At 40.8% G+C, this 18,120-nt stretch overlaps 1 protein-coding gene across 3 annotated transcripts; it reads left to right on the plus strand.

Annotated features, from left to right (window-relative positions):
* The first annotated feature begins 1,225 nt into the window (after nucleotides 1–1,225).
* fam20b (FAM20B glycosaminoglycan xylosylkinase) lies at nucleotides 1,226–16,442 on the plus strand. 3 transcript variants are annotated; one of them, XM_067597455.1, is made up of 9 exons: nucleotides 1,226–1,438; nucleotides 2,628–3,009; nucleotides 3,183–3,430; nucleotides 3,549–3,635; nucleotides 3,758–3,867; nucleotides 7,895–8,066; nucleotides 10,825–11,016; nucleotides 12,988–13,047; nucleotides 13,169–16,442. In XM_067597455.1, exons 2-9 carry the CDS (start codon nucleotides 2,881–2,883, stop codon nucleotides 13,398–13,400), a joined length of 1,230 nt encoding a protein of 409 aa, XP_067453556.1. In that variant the 5' UTR covers nucleotides 1,226–1,438; nucleotides 2,628–2,880; the 3' UTR covers nucleotides 13,401–16,442. The 3 variants fall into 3 exon arrangements, with proteins under 3 accessions (XP_067453556.1, XP_067453554.1, XP_067453557.1); XM_067597453.1 differs by having other exon boundaries at nucleotides 2,689–3,009; XM_067597456.1 differs by lacking the exon at nucleotides 1,226–1,438 and adding an exon at nucleotides 1,462–2,057 and having other exon boundaries at nucleotides 2,689–3,009.
* Nucleotides 16,443–18,120: the final 1,678 nt, after the last annotated feature.

Here is an 18,120-nt window from a genome sequence, read left to right on the forward strand (position 1 = left end):
GGAAGAGGACCTGTTCCTGATGTAGATAATGGATGTATTATAACAGCTGGATAGGGCTCCCCCGCTCAGACTTGCCGCCAATTTTCCTCAGTGGTCACTTGTGGTATTGCAGCAAAAAATCCCCCTGTGACCCAAAAAGCATTTTCCCCATAGACCACCATTATAAAAGAGACGTCTGTAAAACTGTTGACAGGACACCTGGAACTTCAAATAAGGTCGATTATGACTCTTTGTATATTGAATTTTTGATCCATGGAGGTTTCATATTTCCTCAAGCTGAGAAAAGCGATTTAAAAATCTTATGACGTCATCACAATGTAAAGTCTATGGGCCGAGCAGGAACTCAGTGGGCGGGGCCAGCGGGAGAAACACCACTGCACATATTCAGTGAGCCGCACAATGTGAACGCGAACCCTGGAGTTAGAAACTTTTCTGGCATATGCACCATGGATGTATTATACGAGCTGGATACCGGACTAAAAATGGCGCCCATTCAGTCCTATATGAATTGCTCAGCTGGCGCATACGCCAAAAAAAGTTTCTAGCTTTGAGGTTTGCTTCTGCATTGTGCGGCTCACTGAATATGTGCATTAGTGCTTCCCCCACTGGCCTCACCCGCGAGTTCTCACCTAGGCCATAGACTTTACATTGTGATGATGTCACAGATTTTTAAATCGCTTTTCTTGGCTCAAGGAAAGTTTAACCTCCATGGATCAAAAGTTCATAACAGAAAGAGTCATAATTGACATTATTTGCAGTTCAAGGTGTCCTGTCAGTTTTACAGATGTCTCTTTTACAATGGTGGTCTATGGAGAAAATGCTTTTAGGGTCGCAGGGGTATTTTTTGCTGCAATACCACAAGTGACCACTGGGAAAAATTGGCTGCAAGGCTGAGTGGCGGAGCCCTATCCAGCTCTTATTATACATCCATGATATACACCAGCCGAGCAGTTCTACTGAATGGGCGCCACTTTCGGTCCAGTATCCAGCTCTTATAATACATCCATGATGTAGATATAAAGGGCTCGTTCTAAGGGAACGAAAACACAACTATTCTTATTTTCAGGTGATTGTACACTAATTCAAAACATATTGATGATTGATTATATTCCATTTCTGCCATTACAGCCCCCTGAATCTTACACACCGGTCCTTTAACATTGTAATACATTTAATGCTCGCAGCCCAATGCTGCCACCTGGCGGCGCTCTGGAGCACCTACAGGAGGGGGAAGTGTTTCGGAAGTGGACTCGGCAGGCCAGAGAAGGAGTCGAAGGAAAAGGGCGGAGGAAAGGGAGCTGCCGAGGGGATTGAGAAAATGACAAACCATTGGGGCTTTTAGCAGCGGGGCGAATTATTGTATGTAACTTAAATATTGCACCACTTTACCGACACTTGAAAGCTACTTTGTCCGCGGTGAACAGCATATTACCATAAGGTAAGTCAGCCTGGTCTTCAGCCAGTAAGTTAAACATAACAGACGACGTACAGTAGCTAGCTGGCTGCTGTGGCTAACCTACCCAGCAAGGTGTAACGGCGCTTTGCTAAGCAGCTAATAGCTCTAGTAGTTAGACAGGAGCGTATCGATGCAACGGTTTGATAAGACAAACAACGCTGGCATTATAATGGTGGAAAGCGTCAAAGCAGAGCCACCGTTTATAGATTTCAAGCGTTTTTTATGAGGTCATTGCTGGACAGCCGTTTTCTCATTGGTGTTGAGGGGAAAAAAGGCAGCAACATCATGAAAGACCGATTGTGTTGACGAGGTGATTGCCTGCGTGGCCAGAGCTCAACGTTTTAGCCTCATAATGGCTAGTTTGTTCGTAATGTCAGTTTTTTTTTAACATGGTACGTCGGGCTTGGCAGCGCTGCCGTAACGTTGAATTAACGACAGCAGAGTCAGTTAACCGCCAACTGTCAGTTAAACGTGGCAGTTGTGTTAATTTAACTGGCGTGATTAACGTTAGGGGCTCATAACATGCAGAGACAGATACGAAATTGTTGACGAGCCCCATGTTTCAGCCCATTTTTTGTGAGTGTTTAGCTTCAGTAGGCAGGTAAGTGCACACTGACTATAGGTAATATCTGGTTTTCAGGGCATTTTCTCCTTTGCAAGGTTAGACTGTGAAGGCAGAGAGGGGGGGGGGGGGGCTGTGCTGGGTCCAACACCTCATCTGACCCCCCCTCTGCACCACAGCAGAACTCTACATGTCCATCATCCCCTCACTGGAGACAGGCAGTAATGCTATAAAGACAGACGCCTTCATTTACCTATATCCAGCTTGGAGAAGGAAGGATATTATTACCTGAAACAGGAAAGTTTGAATGCTGCAAATGTGCAGCTAAAGACTTGTATAAAATGTTCCTGCAGCCAAAGTAAGCTTGCACACTGTACAAGTTATGTGTTGTTGGGTATTTTTGAATGTACACACACGGTTTGCACAGACCAGCCTGTGTCATCCTGATGTAGTTACACATGCAGGCTTCAGCTGTGCTGCAGTACTGGGTCATCGTCTGCCCTGAGGGGAAACAAGCAAGAGGGGCAGCAAATCAATCAGTTTTCTCTCTGCACATTATTGACAGTACATTTTTCATCTCTCTCTCTCTCTGTCTGTTCCCTCTCCTAGTTCTCTCCTTTCTCTGCCCCGCCTCCCAGCCTTCTCTTATTTCAGTTTGTCTTCCCTTCAGGTGACTGCTGTTTTGCTCAAATCATAACTCCGGGGGGGAGGACAGGCAGCCAAGCTCACGTCCTTCAAAAGAGTTTGTGTGACAGGGCGGGCGACCGGGAGTTGCAGGGGCCATGCATCAGGGGTGAGGGGGATTCGCTGCGGGGGACACACACAGCGTCAGGCGAGGGGGTCAGGATCGGTCGGTGTGGAGATGAAACTCAAACAGCGCATGGTGGTGCTGTGTGCCGTGCTCCTCCTCCTGGGCCTGGCGAAGATCTTCCTGCTGGATGGAGGTGAAGGGTCTGCAGCCAGCAGACGGGACCTCAGAGCGTTTCGCAAGGTCAGGGTGCAAGTGAACTGTTTAATTTTCAGCTTTGTTTAAAATATAAATATAAGAGCAACAGTGCTGTCATTGGGAAGACAAGAGTCCCACTGGTTGTAGCTAGTATAAAGTCATACTTGACAGTTTATATTGTATCATGACACAGTGTTGTTGTCACCAACCCCTAACAGATGGAAGCCGGCCTTTCTCTGTCGCGGGGAGCTCGCCTCACCCACACCCTCCAGTCTCCATGGGAGATAGCAAGCCAGTGGGTGGGCCCGAGAGAAGTGTACCCTGAGGAGACCCCAGAGCTGGCTGCTGTGCTCACCGCCCTCAGCTCTGCGAGGATTGAACGGGCAGATGTGGGCTACAAGGGCACGCAGCTCAAAGCCCTGCTGGTGCTGGATGGGGGACAAAAAGTCGTCTTCAAACCCAAGAGGTCAGATGTGTTAAAAATGGGCTGTATGCAGACAGATGCCAGAATTTGTAATTTATTCATGTGTTTTATACTTGAGTGATTCACATTTTTAATTTCTGTCCTTTACACTGTCACACAGATATAACAGAGACTACGTGGTTGAGGGAGAGCCATATGCAGGCTATGACAGACACAATGCAGAGGTGGCTGCTTTTCACCTAGATAGGTGAGTGAGCGTTGCTATTTGTAATGTCTGACATTAATTCTCATACTGGCTTTGATCTGTCCCTGCAGCAGAGCTATGAAAGTGTTGCGGTATCATGTACTGTCACACCATCCTCTCTGCAGGATCCTGGGGTTCAGGAGAGCACCTCTAGTAGTGGGAAGATACATCAACCTGCGCACAGAGATCAAACCTGTGGCCACAGACCAGCTGCTGAGCACATTCCTCATGCAGGGTGAGTATCTCTCCCCTCTGTCCTTCTCTCACACTTCTCAAATATGCGTCTTGTAAGAAGTGAGTGTTTTCAGACGTCACAGTTTGAGAGTGTGCTGTAATTGTATGAATGATTTCCCTTTCTTTTGACTCATCTGTCCGCTTTGCTTTCCCAGTCCAAAATAAGTTCTTACTGTCAATCACTCTTTACTCTCTGTCTCACTCACCCTCTCCTGTCTTTTTTCCGGCGTTCCCAAGCAGCACATCAGACCAGGATATGCCCTGTCAAGTCTTGTTTGGTGAGGGTGTGACAGTTGATACAGTATAATCATGTCAAGTCAAGGTTAGGCTTTTGACAAACAGGTTTGTCAGAGCCCTTTGCTGGAAAAGGATCATACAAGGAGAGTATTAAAACCAATGATAGATTTTAATACTCTTCTTGCATGGATTTTCTGTCTGTCATAGATAGAGCATGAATAGATGAAGGAGAGCATTCCAATCTCACTTTTTAGGCCATTTATGGGTAGTGTTGCTAATCAATAAGCAGGACTGCTTTATGACAAGACTGGATTAGACAATATTTATCTATAAACAGATACTCACTTGACTGTCCACAAATGTGCTATATTGTAGCATTTTTATTGTAATATAGATTTATATTACATGAGTTTACATTACATTATATTTAATGAAAGCTGCAATCCATGACCCTTTCATTCGATCCATTTGTTCAGCAAAGGTTGCAAATCACTAAGTGTAGGTGTTTCATACAATTGTTGTTGGTATGCATTGAAAATTGGTCTTAACTGACATGATTACATAGACAAAAAATGATAGCACAACCAATACAGGATTTTTGAGGCTGATACTGATTGATATTTGAGTGTAAAGAAATCGGATGGTACTCTCCTTGAGATGTAACACACCCGTCCCAACATTTCTCCCATTCCTTTAGTCATCTTTTGTCCACTGTGTCCAGAGCCTCTTGTGATTGCGATAGTGGTGAATCTTTCTCCTTTTCAATCCCAATTTTAGTTTCACGGAGCTGTATGCTGCCTAGTGGCAAATCCAACAACTACACCCTACTCCTGTGCTATCTTTGGCTTCCGGGAATTTTTGGGTCCCCCTTCATATATCAGCAATGAATTAATATCGGCTCCACAAGAAATATATTAATTTCCTGAAGTAATGAATTGAAGGCCTTAGTTCTGTCAGTTGTACAGGTGTGACTTGTCAAACAAGATCACCATTTACTCAATAGATGAGTGTGTAAAGTATCTCAAACCACCGCAAAGTGCTTCACAGGTTTGATTCCAGCTGGAGGCCTCTGTCACAGATCGTACCCCTCTCTTGTTGTGTCCATACTGTCTGCTGTCAAATAAATGTAAAATATTGATGATTAAAAAAAATGTGCACCAGCAGTGTTTCACCGCAATCTTTGATCTTTAATAGTGTTGTAATGATATATGTCACCTTTGGATGACTTTTTCACAGTTTGTAAAGGTCAACATCTGACCCCTGTTTGTATTTGTTGCCTACGTTTTTCTGTCATGGGCTTGATGTGGTTTTCTCCTCTTCACATTGCATAATTTTTTTGGTGTGTGCTTGTGACTGATACACCAGCTGGTCGCACATATGTTATATGATCTTAAAGCTGTGACTAACCGCCAATCAGTATTCAACTTGATTAATATCTGTCATGGTTTTTGGCACTTGTGCACTACAGCGTGAAAAACACCCACCATATCAGTTGCAAAGACACAAATGTGTCATTAAGTTCTCAGGAGGAGTCTTTAATAAAGAAACACTTAAAAGATTTGGTTCACTCGAAATACAAAAGACCTCTACCCCTAGAGTTTGGGTTTTTATTGGTCCAGGTTGTTTAATACCTGACAATGAGACTCTCACAACATTGAAAAGTGACATTTATACATTCAACAGGAACATGTTTTCCAGAAACTATCCCTGTCACTCGGGATTATCAACAGACCAAAGTGTCAACAATTCACTAGAACTACTTTCTACCGAAGAAGTAGTCCCTATGAGAACTCCATCAGCAAACAAGAACAGTGTTCACATTTACTAATGCTGACTAATGGAGTAAATAAAAAAATATTCCAGTTCCTTTTGTTTTTTAATGTAACTGTTTATACCTGCATTCACACTTTTTTTTTCAGTGGTGCGGTACAAAACTTAAACTTTGTGCCATTAAAATTATGTTCTTGCAATTTACAGCAGTAACTTCAGTCTGCTGTCTACACTTGAAGCAGCTGAGGAATTAGTTTCTAGATTTCAGCTATATATATATATATATATATATATATATATATATATATATATATATATATATATATATATATATATATATAAAATGTTACAATGTTGGATGTTCATGTCAAAAGTGGCCAAAGTGTCAAATAATGAAGTAAATCCCTGTAAGCAAAAAGGACCAGCCTCAGACTGCTCTGAATGCTCGGTTTCCAACGGTTTTTTCTAGTTTTAGCCTGAGCCGATGTTGGCTCATGGCAGATTTCTTTATATGGTCATCTGCTCCATGCACAGCGCAAGTTCACTGCTCCACTCCACTAACATTATTGCATTTTTACATAGTTTTGAGGGTAGTCACACCGAGCCATGACTCCATTACACAGCAGAGCAAAGTAAAATAAGTAGTTTACCTGTTGGAGGTGTGCTGGTTGTCTGCCGCTCTTCATCAAACATCATCATCATTACTGTGGCTGTTTCTACTTGTACTATCCCTCCCTGCATTATTTCCCACTGATCCGCTGAACACAGAGCTCCAAATATCTCTATATCTTGTTATTTCGACCGGTTTTAGGGCTGCTAACAAAGCTCTGCTAATTCAGTGAGGAACACATTTCACTTCCTGTAAATTCTTTACAATAAAAGTTTCATGTTATTTAGTCATTTAAAAGCTTTTAATATGAACCGGTAAAGCAGGAAATGTTGGGTTTTCATTGGCGGTAATTTAACACAACTCTGATATGGCTGCCACTTGGCAGGCTTCAGGAAAGCTGGCCAATCAGAACGGAGTGGCTCATCGGGAGGGGGGCCTTAAAGAGACATTAGCTAAGACTGCTTGTTAGAGACAGAGGCTGCATAAAGGGCCAGTATAAGATAGATAAGGAGTTTTTGAACTATGAATTATGCAAAGCTACTCTAGTGGAGTCCCAGAATAAAAATATAGAGCTGGAAATGAGCATAATAGGTCCCCTTTAACTGTTTTCAGGATTTATTTATAGTGTTGGTAACCTGGTGTTTCGATTGTTGGTCAAAAGGTGTCAGTATGCTCCAAGTGCCTGTCAGATGGTCGAACACAACTAAACTCGTGTCCCTTTCACGCAGTGATTGACCAGGTGTGTGAAGGTAGAAGGCAAGCAGGGTATGAGCTTCTCTGTCAAGTTCCCTTTTTTCATTCTTCACACAATTACACTCTCCAGCGCGCAACACTAGAAGTGCCTTTGAGGAAAGATTGTCCGAAAGTGCGCTGTTATTCCCATATTTAAATGAACATCACAAACTAGTTTGTGTTAAGCCTGACTTGATCGACTAAACAGTCGTCCAGCAGTTGACATCACTTTGTATCACTATATTTTTAGGTTTTTTGGCATTTAATAGACTAAAAGATGTATTGATTATCACATCACATCAGGGCTTGAATTCTGGTCTCTGTTCATTTTAAGTTTCTTTTTTCTTCAGTAAGCTACCTTTTGCTTTGTTGGACATCTACCTGTGCGTATGTGTGAGTGTGTATGTGTGTTAAGACAACATCTGGATGTCCATGTGAGGCAGATGTATTGATGAATTGTGTGTGTCCTTATTAATGCTCTCTTTCTGTTCATCTTTTTTCTTCACTCATTTCAAATTCTGTTACTGATTCTTTTTTTTTCTCTCTCTCAGAGAACGTAGTAGGCAGCTTTGTACTGTACCTCCTTATAATGCCATGTTAGCCACTCTTTCATATCTCATCATCACTAAGGTGTCTTGTCAAGTGGATTTATTTTCATTGGCCATTTTCCTTCCTCCAGGTAATAATACATGCTTCTATGGAAAGTGTTATTACTGTCGGGAGAGCGAGCCAGCGTGTGCAGAGGGAGAGATGATGGAGGGATCGTTAACCCTGTGGCTACCAGATGTCTGGCCATTGCAGAAACACAGGCACCCCTGGGGACGTACATACAGAGAGGGGAAACTAGCCAGGTGGGTGTGGAGTGTGAATCCATTGGTTTATTAGCGAGCGAGGGGAAATCTTAACTGAATTATTGTGTTTGATGTTCCTCTGAAGGAAATGGAAAGATTTCTGCTGATGCTGAGTATCAATAACCTTTCCACATTTGTGGTATTTTAGGTCAGATGATGTAAAGATAACACCCTGCACTTTCCTAATTTCAGAGAGTAATGACTCTCCACCTACTCTGCTCATGTTGAGAAACACTTCATGTGGTTGCTGGGTGGGAAGCTGGCTGAGGAAGGTATATGTGTGAGGGTGGTGTATTGAAGATAAGATATCTTATCATTTAATTGGGTTAAATGAAGCATTTCTTTCGAGCACATTCCTTCACATAATAAGCACCAAATTATAAAGTTCTTTCTCGGAAAGTACATGGAAATTATTTGGAGAAAAAAATAATTGATAATGCTTTATTTTATGGGTCCTGAGTAACAGCTATACTGAGTTAGCAGAGCAGTTTTCTGTGCAACATTTTTCCCCACAGAAATTGTACTGTGTGATCACATATGGCTGTCAGGGTATCATTCAAAAAATTTTGACACCGATACTGGTTCCTGAATGATACTTTTTTTAAAACCAATTTTATAAAATGTATAAAGCCAAAAGGTAGAACTTACAGTCTTCATTTTCAAAGAGTCCATCTGAGAGGATCCAGTGTAACCAGTATATTCAGTCCATTATTTCTTTTCACTCACATAGTCCGTTTTTATTTCCACTTCACTTACTGCAGTCAGCAACATGAAAGGGTTGGAGTAGCTGTTACTTTTCCAGACAGGTTGTGTTTTTGACCGCAGAGTGTTTGCTAGTGGGTGCCATTTTAGCTTAGCTTCTTAGCCAGGTGGGGAAATACAGGTACTTCTTTTGCTAATTGTCCAGGTTTATTTCATCGTTCTTTCACTGTATGCTCACCACTGCTGCTGTTTATCCTGAATGTGACAGGGTCCCTTCATGGTTGCCAATTACACATGTGTGATGTACAAATGTAATCAAGACTCTCAAAATATAACACACGCACACACACACACACGCACACACACACACACACACGTGGGTGTAACATAGTGTTTTTCCTGCATGCCTTTACAATGTGTAATGTTAGACAGCCAGTTACCAGCATTATTAGATCTTGGTACAAGCATGCTGCATGCTTATTGGCTCACTGACACAGATGAGATTTACTCCTTAGGTATCAAAATTTGGTACTGAATGACGAGGTATTTTTCGATACTTGATAGTTTCAAAGCAATTCAGTCGGTGCCATAAAAGTATTGAAGTTTGGTACCCATCCCCAAATATGGCTTACCCAGAAAACATTGTTCCAGTAGGTGTAAATGTTGTGGCTAACATATGTTAACAAGTAATTATTATTGCAGACAAATATTAATTTGCCTGTAAATTGAGCTAGCAGAGCGGGATTTCTACAATTGTCATGGATTGCATTATGTCTTGGGAATGCTAACTAATTTTTGGCTACCAAGATAATATGATTCTGAAACACAGACTACCAGAGTGTAACCTTACCATGTGTATACATGACTTTGTATGCGCTTGCATGCGATACTGAAGTCAAGTAGACTCAGTCTTCTTGTTTTTCGTTCACGCTCTTCTCCTGTTCTATACATCAGTCTCATTGATGGTCTCATTTTTCTGCTGCCGTCTTTGTCACCAAAATGAAATAGTGACTGATAGGTAAATATTTCACACAGAGGTGCTTTAGTGTAGATGCAGAGGGGCCATCACCACATTATATTAATATCATCAGAGAGAATTTGCCTTTAACCTGCAGTGCAGAACTTTTACATATAAATGAGCATCCGTTACATTCAAGCCTTGCTAAATGAGCTCACACAATGCTCATTAAGCCTTTTACAGCCAGATAAATCTCTCTGTATTTCATAGTATATCAGAGTTTTTAATGTGGTGTCGGGTTTGACATTTCCGCGCTGGCCGGATGAATGCATGAATGCAGACTTCTGCTGGCCGAGCAGCTGACTTCCAGTTAGCTCTCTGCTAACTTGAATAGGGATAAAATAATTTAATCGTGCGGCTTTTCTAGACTTTCCAAATGTTATTGGACCGAATGGATCAAATTCTGATAGTGAAAGGAGTCATTTTGCGGGGGTTATGTAATGCTCAAAACAATTTACCCATCATTTTACAGTTGCAACGGAGTAGGTAACGGCAGAGCCTATGATGTAAGCACAACAGTGTTTTTGTAATTACTCTCACCGCCAGAAAGGGGAAATAAAAGTCCTGCACAACAGCTTTAATCATGACAATTCATATTCACTCTGTAGTCATGAAATATTAAGCAAAAGCTGACTTTACAGAATACCTGAAGAGTGAATTTGGGTCATCAGTATGAGTTTCATTTAAAAATCTGACACAGCTACTTGTGACTGAGGACAGTGCACCGTCTGAGTGAAAGCTGAATATGTGCACAGAGCAGCTGTGTAACAGGAAAAACCTGCACAGCTCAGCATTAATGGTACTGTCTACCGAGGTCTTCTAATGTCATCAGATTTTCAATGTGTGGAAATGTAAGATTATGTGAAATTGCAAAACTATACAAGATATAAATCTAGAATTAGTAATTTAGGTCACATTTTTACCTTTGCATAAAACAGGAGAAACACCGTAACCATCTGCAAGATTGTATCGCTCTGTGAATGGCAGCCGTGTGGTTGACAGAGCATTAAGTGAAAGTGAAAATTTATTTATTTTTAGGTGGGAGTACGATGAAAGCTACTGTGAGGCGGTGAAGAAAATGCCTCCATATGACGCAGGACCGAGGCTGCTTGATGTCATTGATACGGCCATATTTGATTATCTTATCGGAAACGCTGATCGTCATCACTACGAGAGTTTCCAGGATGATGGTGGTGCCAGCATGCTAATCCTATTAGACAATGCAAAGAGGTGAGTTAAAAGTTCAAAGTTCCTGTTTTGCTGTCAAATCTTTTTTGTGTCCTTTTGTTTGTTTGTCTGTTCAAGATAACTGAACATCATTCACCTTTTGAATCATTAATATTGAGCAGATTTTATTATCAGTGTTACAATAATAAACTAAAACACAAATATAAATAAATCAATAAATTAACAAAAACAAATGAAGGATAAAACACAGAAATTGTAATTAACAACATTTTTTTGACAGGTTTTGAATAACTGGATTAGGTTTTTCCATGAAATCAGAAATGGGAATTTGTCATGAATGATACATGACTTTTTCACATGAGACGCCAAGTAGCAACTCATTACACCACAGTGGTGCAGAAGGCTGATTCCTGTCTGTAACACTTACATGAAAAATATATCACGAACTGACTCACTGGAATATTCTGCACTTAATTCTATCAACATGTTTTTTGGCAGAGCAACAAAACAGCCTGATGATTTTGGAAGAATTGTCTGATATTTATTTTCAATTTCTGTTTGTTTTGGCACTTTCCGGCAAGCTCATCTTTTTCAAGAACTCAATTATCGCCACTGAAACTACTTTATAGTTGACTCATGTTGAACAGCCCCATCCATGTAGTGAGGACACTGAGCCGTTAATCCTTCTCTGAAGTTGTTTCGTTTTTCATGATCAAAGCCAACAGTGGAAACTTTTCCGTCTAGCTTGCGAACATTTTTCAAGAATTAATCACAGTTGGCAGAATGAGGTTCAGTGCAGAAATCAAGCAACTTCTCACTGGACATTATGGCTGTTTTTACAATTGAGCCACTGATAATACCATTTATATATAATGAATGAGAAAAATAGCTAGTTAACAGTCATGGCTTCACATTATTTGTTTGAGCAGGCTATTTCTTGATATTTTGGCAAAAAATCAGGGATCCTTGACTGAGAGGATACTGGCTCTCAAGCAGCAGCAGATTCTCAGCCACTGCTTCCAAAAATGTGCCCACTTCCTTACTCCTGAGCAGAATCCAGTATGACAGAATATCAAAAAATAACTTCCAACCCAAAGAAACAACCCTACATAGAGGAAATCAAGTCATCAATGTTCCACCTCCCAGTTTTAAGCAATGTTTTTAACCACAAGTGTCCAGTCTATTAGAGATTTTCCAGCTGGGGGTTGCGGTTGTGGTTGCACTAGAGGAAGATTTGAAATGAGGTTACATAAATATGATACAGAACAAAACAAGGCTACATGTGACTACTGTTGGAAAATAGTTCAAGGAAGGAAGGAAATGTCAGCAATTTTTTCCGTCACTTATAACACAACCTACGTATACAACAAGACAAGTGCATGGCTAAGAAAGAAGTAACAACAGTAAATTTCACACTTGACCAGGGCAACGTTTCAGACCCAACATGATGTTTTCTAATGTCCCTCCTTAAATAAAACATACCGTAGATGGGATGAGACAACAGAAGCCCTTAAACACAGGGTCATATCTGTTTTTTTTCTTTTTTATTGAGCAGTACAAAAAACAGTAATGCCACAGATTTCAGGTCATCTGATATCGCACAACCCTCATTTTCATGGTATATTTTAAAACCAAATAAACTCTTGTTAATGTGTAACTAAAATGTGGCTGCTTATATGATCTTCCACCTGATATCAGTCTGTTGTCTGTTTTCAGCAGTTTTAAAGCTTGCTGACTGGTTTATTTTTAATATTTGATTCTTTTGGATTATTTGTCCTCTTCATTTTAAACTGAACAACGTCTCAATACGAACGTCTGCTGGTTCACTTGACTTCTCTGAGTGGAGTATGTCATATGTGTTGCATTCAAAAGTGTTTTGGAGTGTGCGTGTTCACTACAGTGCCCTCAGAGTGGGACTAATGCATTTTGATGGCCTCTCTAAACCGCAGTGCAGACAGGCTTTTTAATTGTGATTTTATTTCATGCTTTTTTTGATTTGTTTTCTGTGTGCAGCTTTGGAAATGCAGCTCTGGATGAACGAAGTATCCTCGCGCCACTCTATCAGTGCTGCATGTGAGTACTCAGAGAATCTCAAATCTTGATGATTCAATTTTGAGGCTTAATTTTTTATTGCAATATTTGAAAATGAATAAAAACATTTAATAATCTCTCTTGCTTTCTCCCTTTTTGTCAGGGTTCGTGTGTCCACGTGGAACAGGTTAAACCTGCTGAGAGGTGGAGCTCTGAGTTCAGCTATGCGACAGGCTCTGGCATTTGACCCTATTCACCCCATCCTGGCTGAGCCACACCTCGCAGCCCTGGACAGGCGTCTGTCTGGCGTCATAGCAACTGTCAAACAGTGCATGGAGGCGCAGGGCCCTGACAACACTCTAATAGAGGACCGAATGAACCTTCCCCATCCCTAGAAACGAGGAAGAGGAGATAAGGGAGAAACAAAAAAAAGCCAGGACTTTACTTCCTGAGCCTGGAGAGGAGGAGAGGGACATGGAAGAATCAACTCTGGTCTTAAAGATGAAACACAAAGTGACTAAATGGATCAACTGGGTGGAACAAAGACTTTCTTCCTCCCTTGTCCTTTCCTTGTCACTCAGTGGTATGTGACAAGACTGGAGTAGTTCTCTAGAGGGAATCACTGGATTCAAAGTGTTGGAACAGTGTCACCTTCAACTATATAAACTTTCTCTCAGGACTGTTGTGCACTAAAGGACAGTGTCCGCTGTACGTGTAAGAACTCCTGCAACTACTACATGCTGTGATGACACTCCTGTCTCGTGCCAAATCCTCCATCCCTTTCCCAACTTTTCCTTAGGGGGCAACTAAGGAGGAAGGATGTCGCTCGGCAAGATGCAGACTCTGAAAAGAGCAGGAGGGAGCTGTACAGCCGTATTTCAGGCTGTTTGGAGCTTACAGTCCAAGAAACTGAAAAGCTGTGTGAAATGTCAGTTCATCTGAGATGAACCTGTTCCCTGTTGAATTCATTTAGAACTGAACACTTTTTTTTTTCTCCTTAAATTAAAATTTGACTTTAATTGGGAGAAAAAGAGAAATTAACCCAATCATTCCCACCAGTGTGTACATATTTAACTAAGTAGTAACATAGACTTATGAGATGAAAGAATATAAATTTGTGGATTATAATATTAAATAAACTGTGTGTGTGTGTGTGTGTGTGTGTGTGTGTGTGTGTGTATGTTTGTGTGTGTGTGTGTGTGTGTGTGTGTGTGTGTGTGTGTGTGTGTGTGTGTGTAAGGAAGGGTGCCATACTGTGCCGTAAATAAGAAAGCTACTGACTTCACAGACTTGAACAGAGGGGGCAGAAGAGGTTGGGTGTGTGGGTTCATTTTCAGCATTAAACTATGATCTATTTAAATGTGGTTCTCTCTCAGTCATCTTTCCTCCGCTCGTTCACCACTTAAAAGCAGAGTCTGTCTAGAAATATGTGTTGGTGCCACTGGTGCTACTTTAAAAAGCCGTTTGGTTTGATGCGGTGCAGTGACTGTGTTGGCAGGGATTTTCACTTTGGTCTTAGTTTAGATGCTCTGATATGTATTTTAATCAGATTTAATCTGTAAAGCTTTACAGGTCATATCAGTAACAAACTGGTTATAGTTAACATTTAGTTTATAATAACTCCACTCTTTGTTTTCATTTGAGTTTGAATCACTTCTTGTGCCCTAAATTTAGCTGAAATTTACAACTCAAACTACAAACAACTGTGCCTGTTTGACTTTTTTACTTGTTGCCATTACCTGAGATTATCTTGAACTAATCGTGTGCTTTGCAGTGTCTGAAACGGATACAGGTGAGGAGCCGGTGCAGTTTACACTTCACGACAAAATATTATGTCCTCTTTGTTGTTGTTTTTTCCCCCTCACAGACTTTAATGTTTGAAGTGGGGGGTGATTTGTGACTTGTGGTTTTGCACACCTGTCAGCCTCTGTCTTACGTGCGAGTTGGTTTGTAACACTGAGAGGTCTTAAAATGTGATCCTCTGATGCTTGATGAGCAGCTGACTGTAACTGCAGTCAGTTACAGTCAGAAGTTGCACACAGGCATAAAACGTCTGAATTAGAACTGAGAGAACGATTTTTGCCACCTCTTGCACATCATGTAGTCACTCAAGGTTACAGGGGTTTGAGAAAGGATGTGTGTGGGTTGTTGATGATTAACCTGATACTTTTCTTCCATAAACTCAAACTTTCCTCATCAATTTGCCCTCAATGTTTGTCTGTCAGCTGAAATTCAAATACTGAAACTGACTCCTTAAATCAATATTTGATCTTATATTTGTGCCCTGTAAACCGATATATTCTAAGTGTTGTTACAGTACTTCTTCTATGGATTTCCCCATGTAAACATGTACTTCAGTTACAGATCATCTCTCACCACAGGAGCTTCCTTATCACTTGACATTTACTTCATTTTCCTCGTTAACCCTGACAGTAGAGGTATCACGGCTATCAAGTGTAAATTCTCAGTCCTCATAGCCTGCTCTCAGTGAGTTTTGTTGTTTTGCTACACCCACAGAGGGAAACGTAATTGTGAAACCATGTGGCAGGTCCCCCCTTTCCCACATGCAGATGTTCTCTCTCAGCTGCCTGCTCGTCTTGCTGTCACAACCAGCCTCTCTGTGTTTATGTGTGCAAGCAACCAGATGATGTAGGACACCTGTTTCGTTTATACTAAGCAGGTGTTTTACTTGGGACACGCACCAAAACATTGAAACTCTGATGAAAACCACAGTTTTTTTTTTTTTTTTATCATGTTAGGGCTTGTCAGGTCATGTCACAGGAAATATAGATTGTGCTTCCCCACGGGGACCACATTGAGTCTCCTGATGTCGTCCATGTTGTGTTGACACTTATTGGCCATGTTTTGTCTCTGAAGCTGCCATTATTCCTAACAATATTCAGGCTTTATCACTTCTCATTGACTTTTTCTACCCATTTCTTTGGTCTCTGAGTGATATTTTTTGCTTGTTGTTTCCTCAATTTGTGCGCCCCTGAGGTTGGAAGCAGTAAAAGTATTGTGGATAATAATCCCCTAAAATACTGTTAACCTATGACTACGTAGCGCAGACACTAGATGTCCCCCTAGGATAATTTATGTATGTTGTGAATATCCTCTTGTAAGGGCAAAGTGCCGTGAAGCATTACAAAGTCACTGCAAACTCACTACTGAATATGACGCACTGCAGAAGTCCCAACGCAACTGTTATAGGAATTTCTGTGTGTGTGTGTGTGTGTGTAGGAGATAGAGATAAAGCCATAAAGTGTGACATAATGAGTGTTGACCCAATACAAATACCACAGTCAGACAAACACTCTTTAAAGTGAGGTAATGAGACTAATGTCTCCAGATAAGAGAGCTACTGGGGGAATTTCGCAATGGTTTGGCCTTCCAGAAATCATCGGATTTTGTTGGAAAATAAAACCGTTTTGAAAATATGACTTGCCAAAAAATAGTCTTCCTTTGACTCAGTTTAACGCACGTTAAAAAGGGACGATGGTGCAAAATGCACAAATGTCTTAAAGCACCTTCATTTTAAAGGGGAACTACACAAATAAAACACAAGCAACACACTGATGTAGGGCTAGTTCACCAACCCTGCAAGATGGGCAACTGGCCCCAGACCCTCAGGGCCCCTGAAAGCCCCAAGTTCATCACATGATTATTAGTTTGTGGTAATTCGATTGATTGATTAATATGAACTGAAATGGAAAGCTGAAAAAATGAAAGAAAATCTACTTTTAATGACTTAAATATTTCAGTTATTATGCTTACAGGGTGCCTATTAAAGGAATAGTTCAACTTTTTGGAGAATACGCTTTTTCATTTTCTTGCTGGCAGTTGGATGAGATGATGATGATCCCACTCTCACGTCTGTAACGTAAACATGAAGCTACCACCAACAGCCAGTTAGCTTAGCTTAGCATTAAGTATCTCTAAAGCTCACTAATGAACACGCTATATATCTCCTTTGTTTAAACCATACAAAAAATAAGTTGTGGCATAACAGGGGTTATGTGGCGGACTGTTTCTTGGCCAGATAAGATATAACATGTTAGCTAGTGACTAGACAGAGCCAGTGTGTATTGTTTGCCCCTCGTTCCAGTCTTTGTGCTAAGCAAAGCTAACCGGTTGCTGGCTGTAGCTACAGAAATGAGAGTGATATTAGTCTTCATCTCAACAAGAAAGAGAACATTTTCCAAAATGTGGAACTATTCCTTTTAGGCCAATTTATGTGTAACCAACTTATAACCAAACTAAGTTGGGGAACAGGATGGTAGCGGTTAATCGCATCCTGCAAGCAGGGACAGACTTTACCATTACAGTGGGCAAGGTAGGCCACTGCTTGGGGCCCCCAACTAAAAGGGGTGCCAAAAATTACAATAAATCTGTAGCAGAATTATTATATTTAGATATGAAACATGATGTTACTATCTAACTCATTACACCCCAAAATGACTTACAAAAAGCCCCAAAACAAAGGGAAAAGGTAAAGCAATTACTGTAGAACTCCTGACGGTGGTCTGCTTGTTCCCCCCGAAACAACCAGCAGAACCACAGTTAACATTTTCCTATCACGTTGTCTCGCTTGCTAGATGACGAGAGCACTGACCCTCTTCACTCCCCACCCCCGACCCTCATGAAAACAGACAAAGACAATGATGCCAATATAAGAAAAAACGTCATTCAAGGAAGAGGGGGGGTCAACTAGTACCCTTATAAGAAAAGAAACCTGCTTTCAGGAAAGAGAAAGAAAAGAGCGCAGCAACATGCTGATGGAAGAAATATTCACATCCTTAAAGTAATAATACTGCAGTATAGAAATATTCCATTACAAGTTAAAGTCCTGCATTTAAAGTTTTACTTTATAATTATTATATAATTATGTAATATTATATGTTACTTGTATTATTATTACTACAGACACGTGTCCTTTTTTGCAAAATTTGCATGTTAATTGTAACTACCTTATATAGGCCAAATGCTGGGTAGTTCATGCATCATATTTTATCACTTTATTTATTTTGTATCAAAATTCTTAATCTTCAAATGTAGTGGAGTATCAATATAAAGTAGCATAAGGAGAATACTACCCAAGTAACCTACCTACTACTA

The sequence above is a fragment of the Thunnus thynnus genome, chromosome 8 (genome assembly GCF_963924715.1).
Source record: "Thunnus thynnus chromosome 8, fThuThy2.1, whole genome shotgun sequence".
Classification (NCBI taxonomy): Eukaryota; Metazoa; Chordata; class Actinopteri; order Scombriformes; family Scombridae; genus Thunnus; species Thunnus thynnus.

Bases quoted from the DNA above. Each gene is read 5' to 3' on its own strand.
- fam20b (XM_067597455.1), top strand. From the start codon at position 2,881: ATGAAACTCAAACAGCGCATGGTGGTGCTGTGTGCCGTGCTCCTCCTC. The intron at 3,636-3,757 runs GTGAGTGAGCGT...TCCTCTCTGCAG, and splicing joins GCTGCTTTTCACCTAGATAG to GATCCTGGGGTTCAGGAGAG. The intron at 3,868-7,894 runs GTGAGTATCTCT...TCCTTCCTCCAG, and splicing joins GAGCACATTCCTCATGCAGG to GTAATAATACATGCTTCTAT.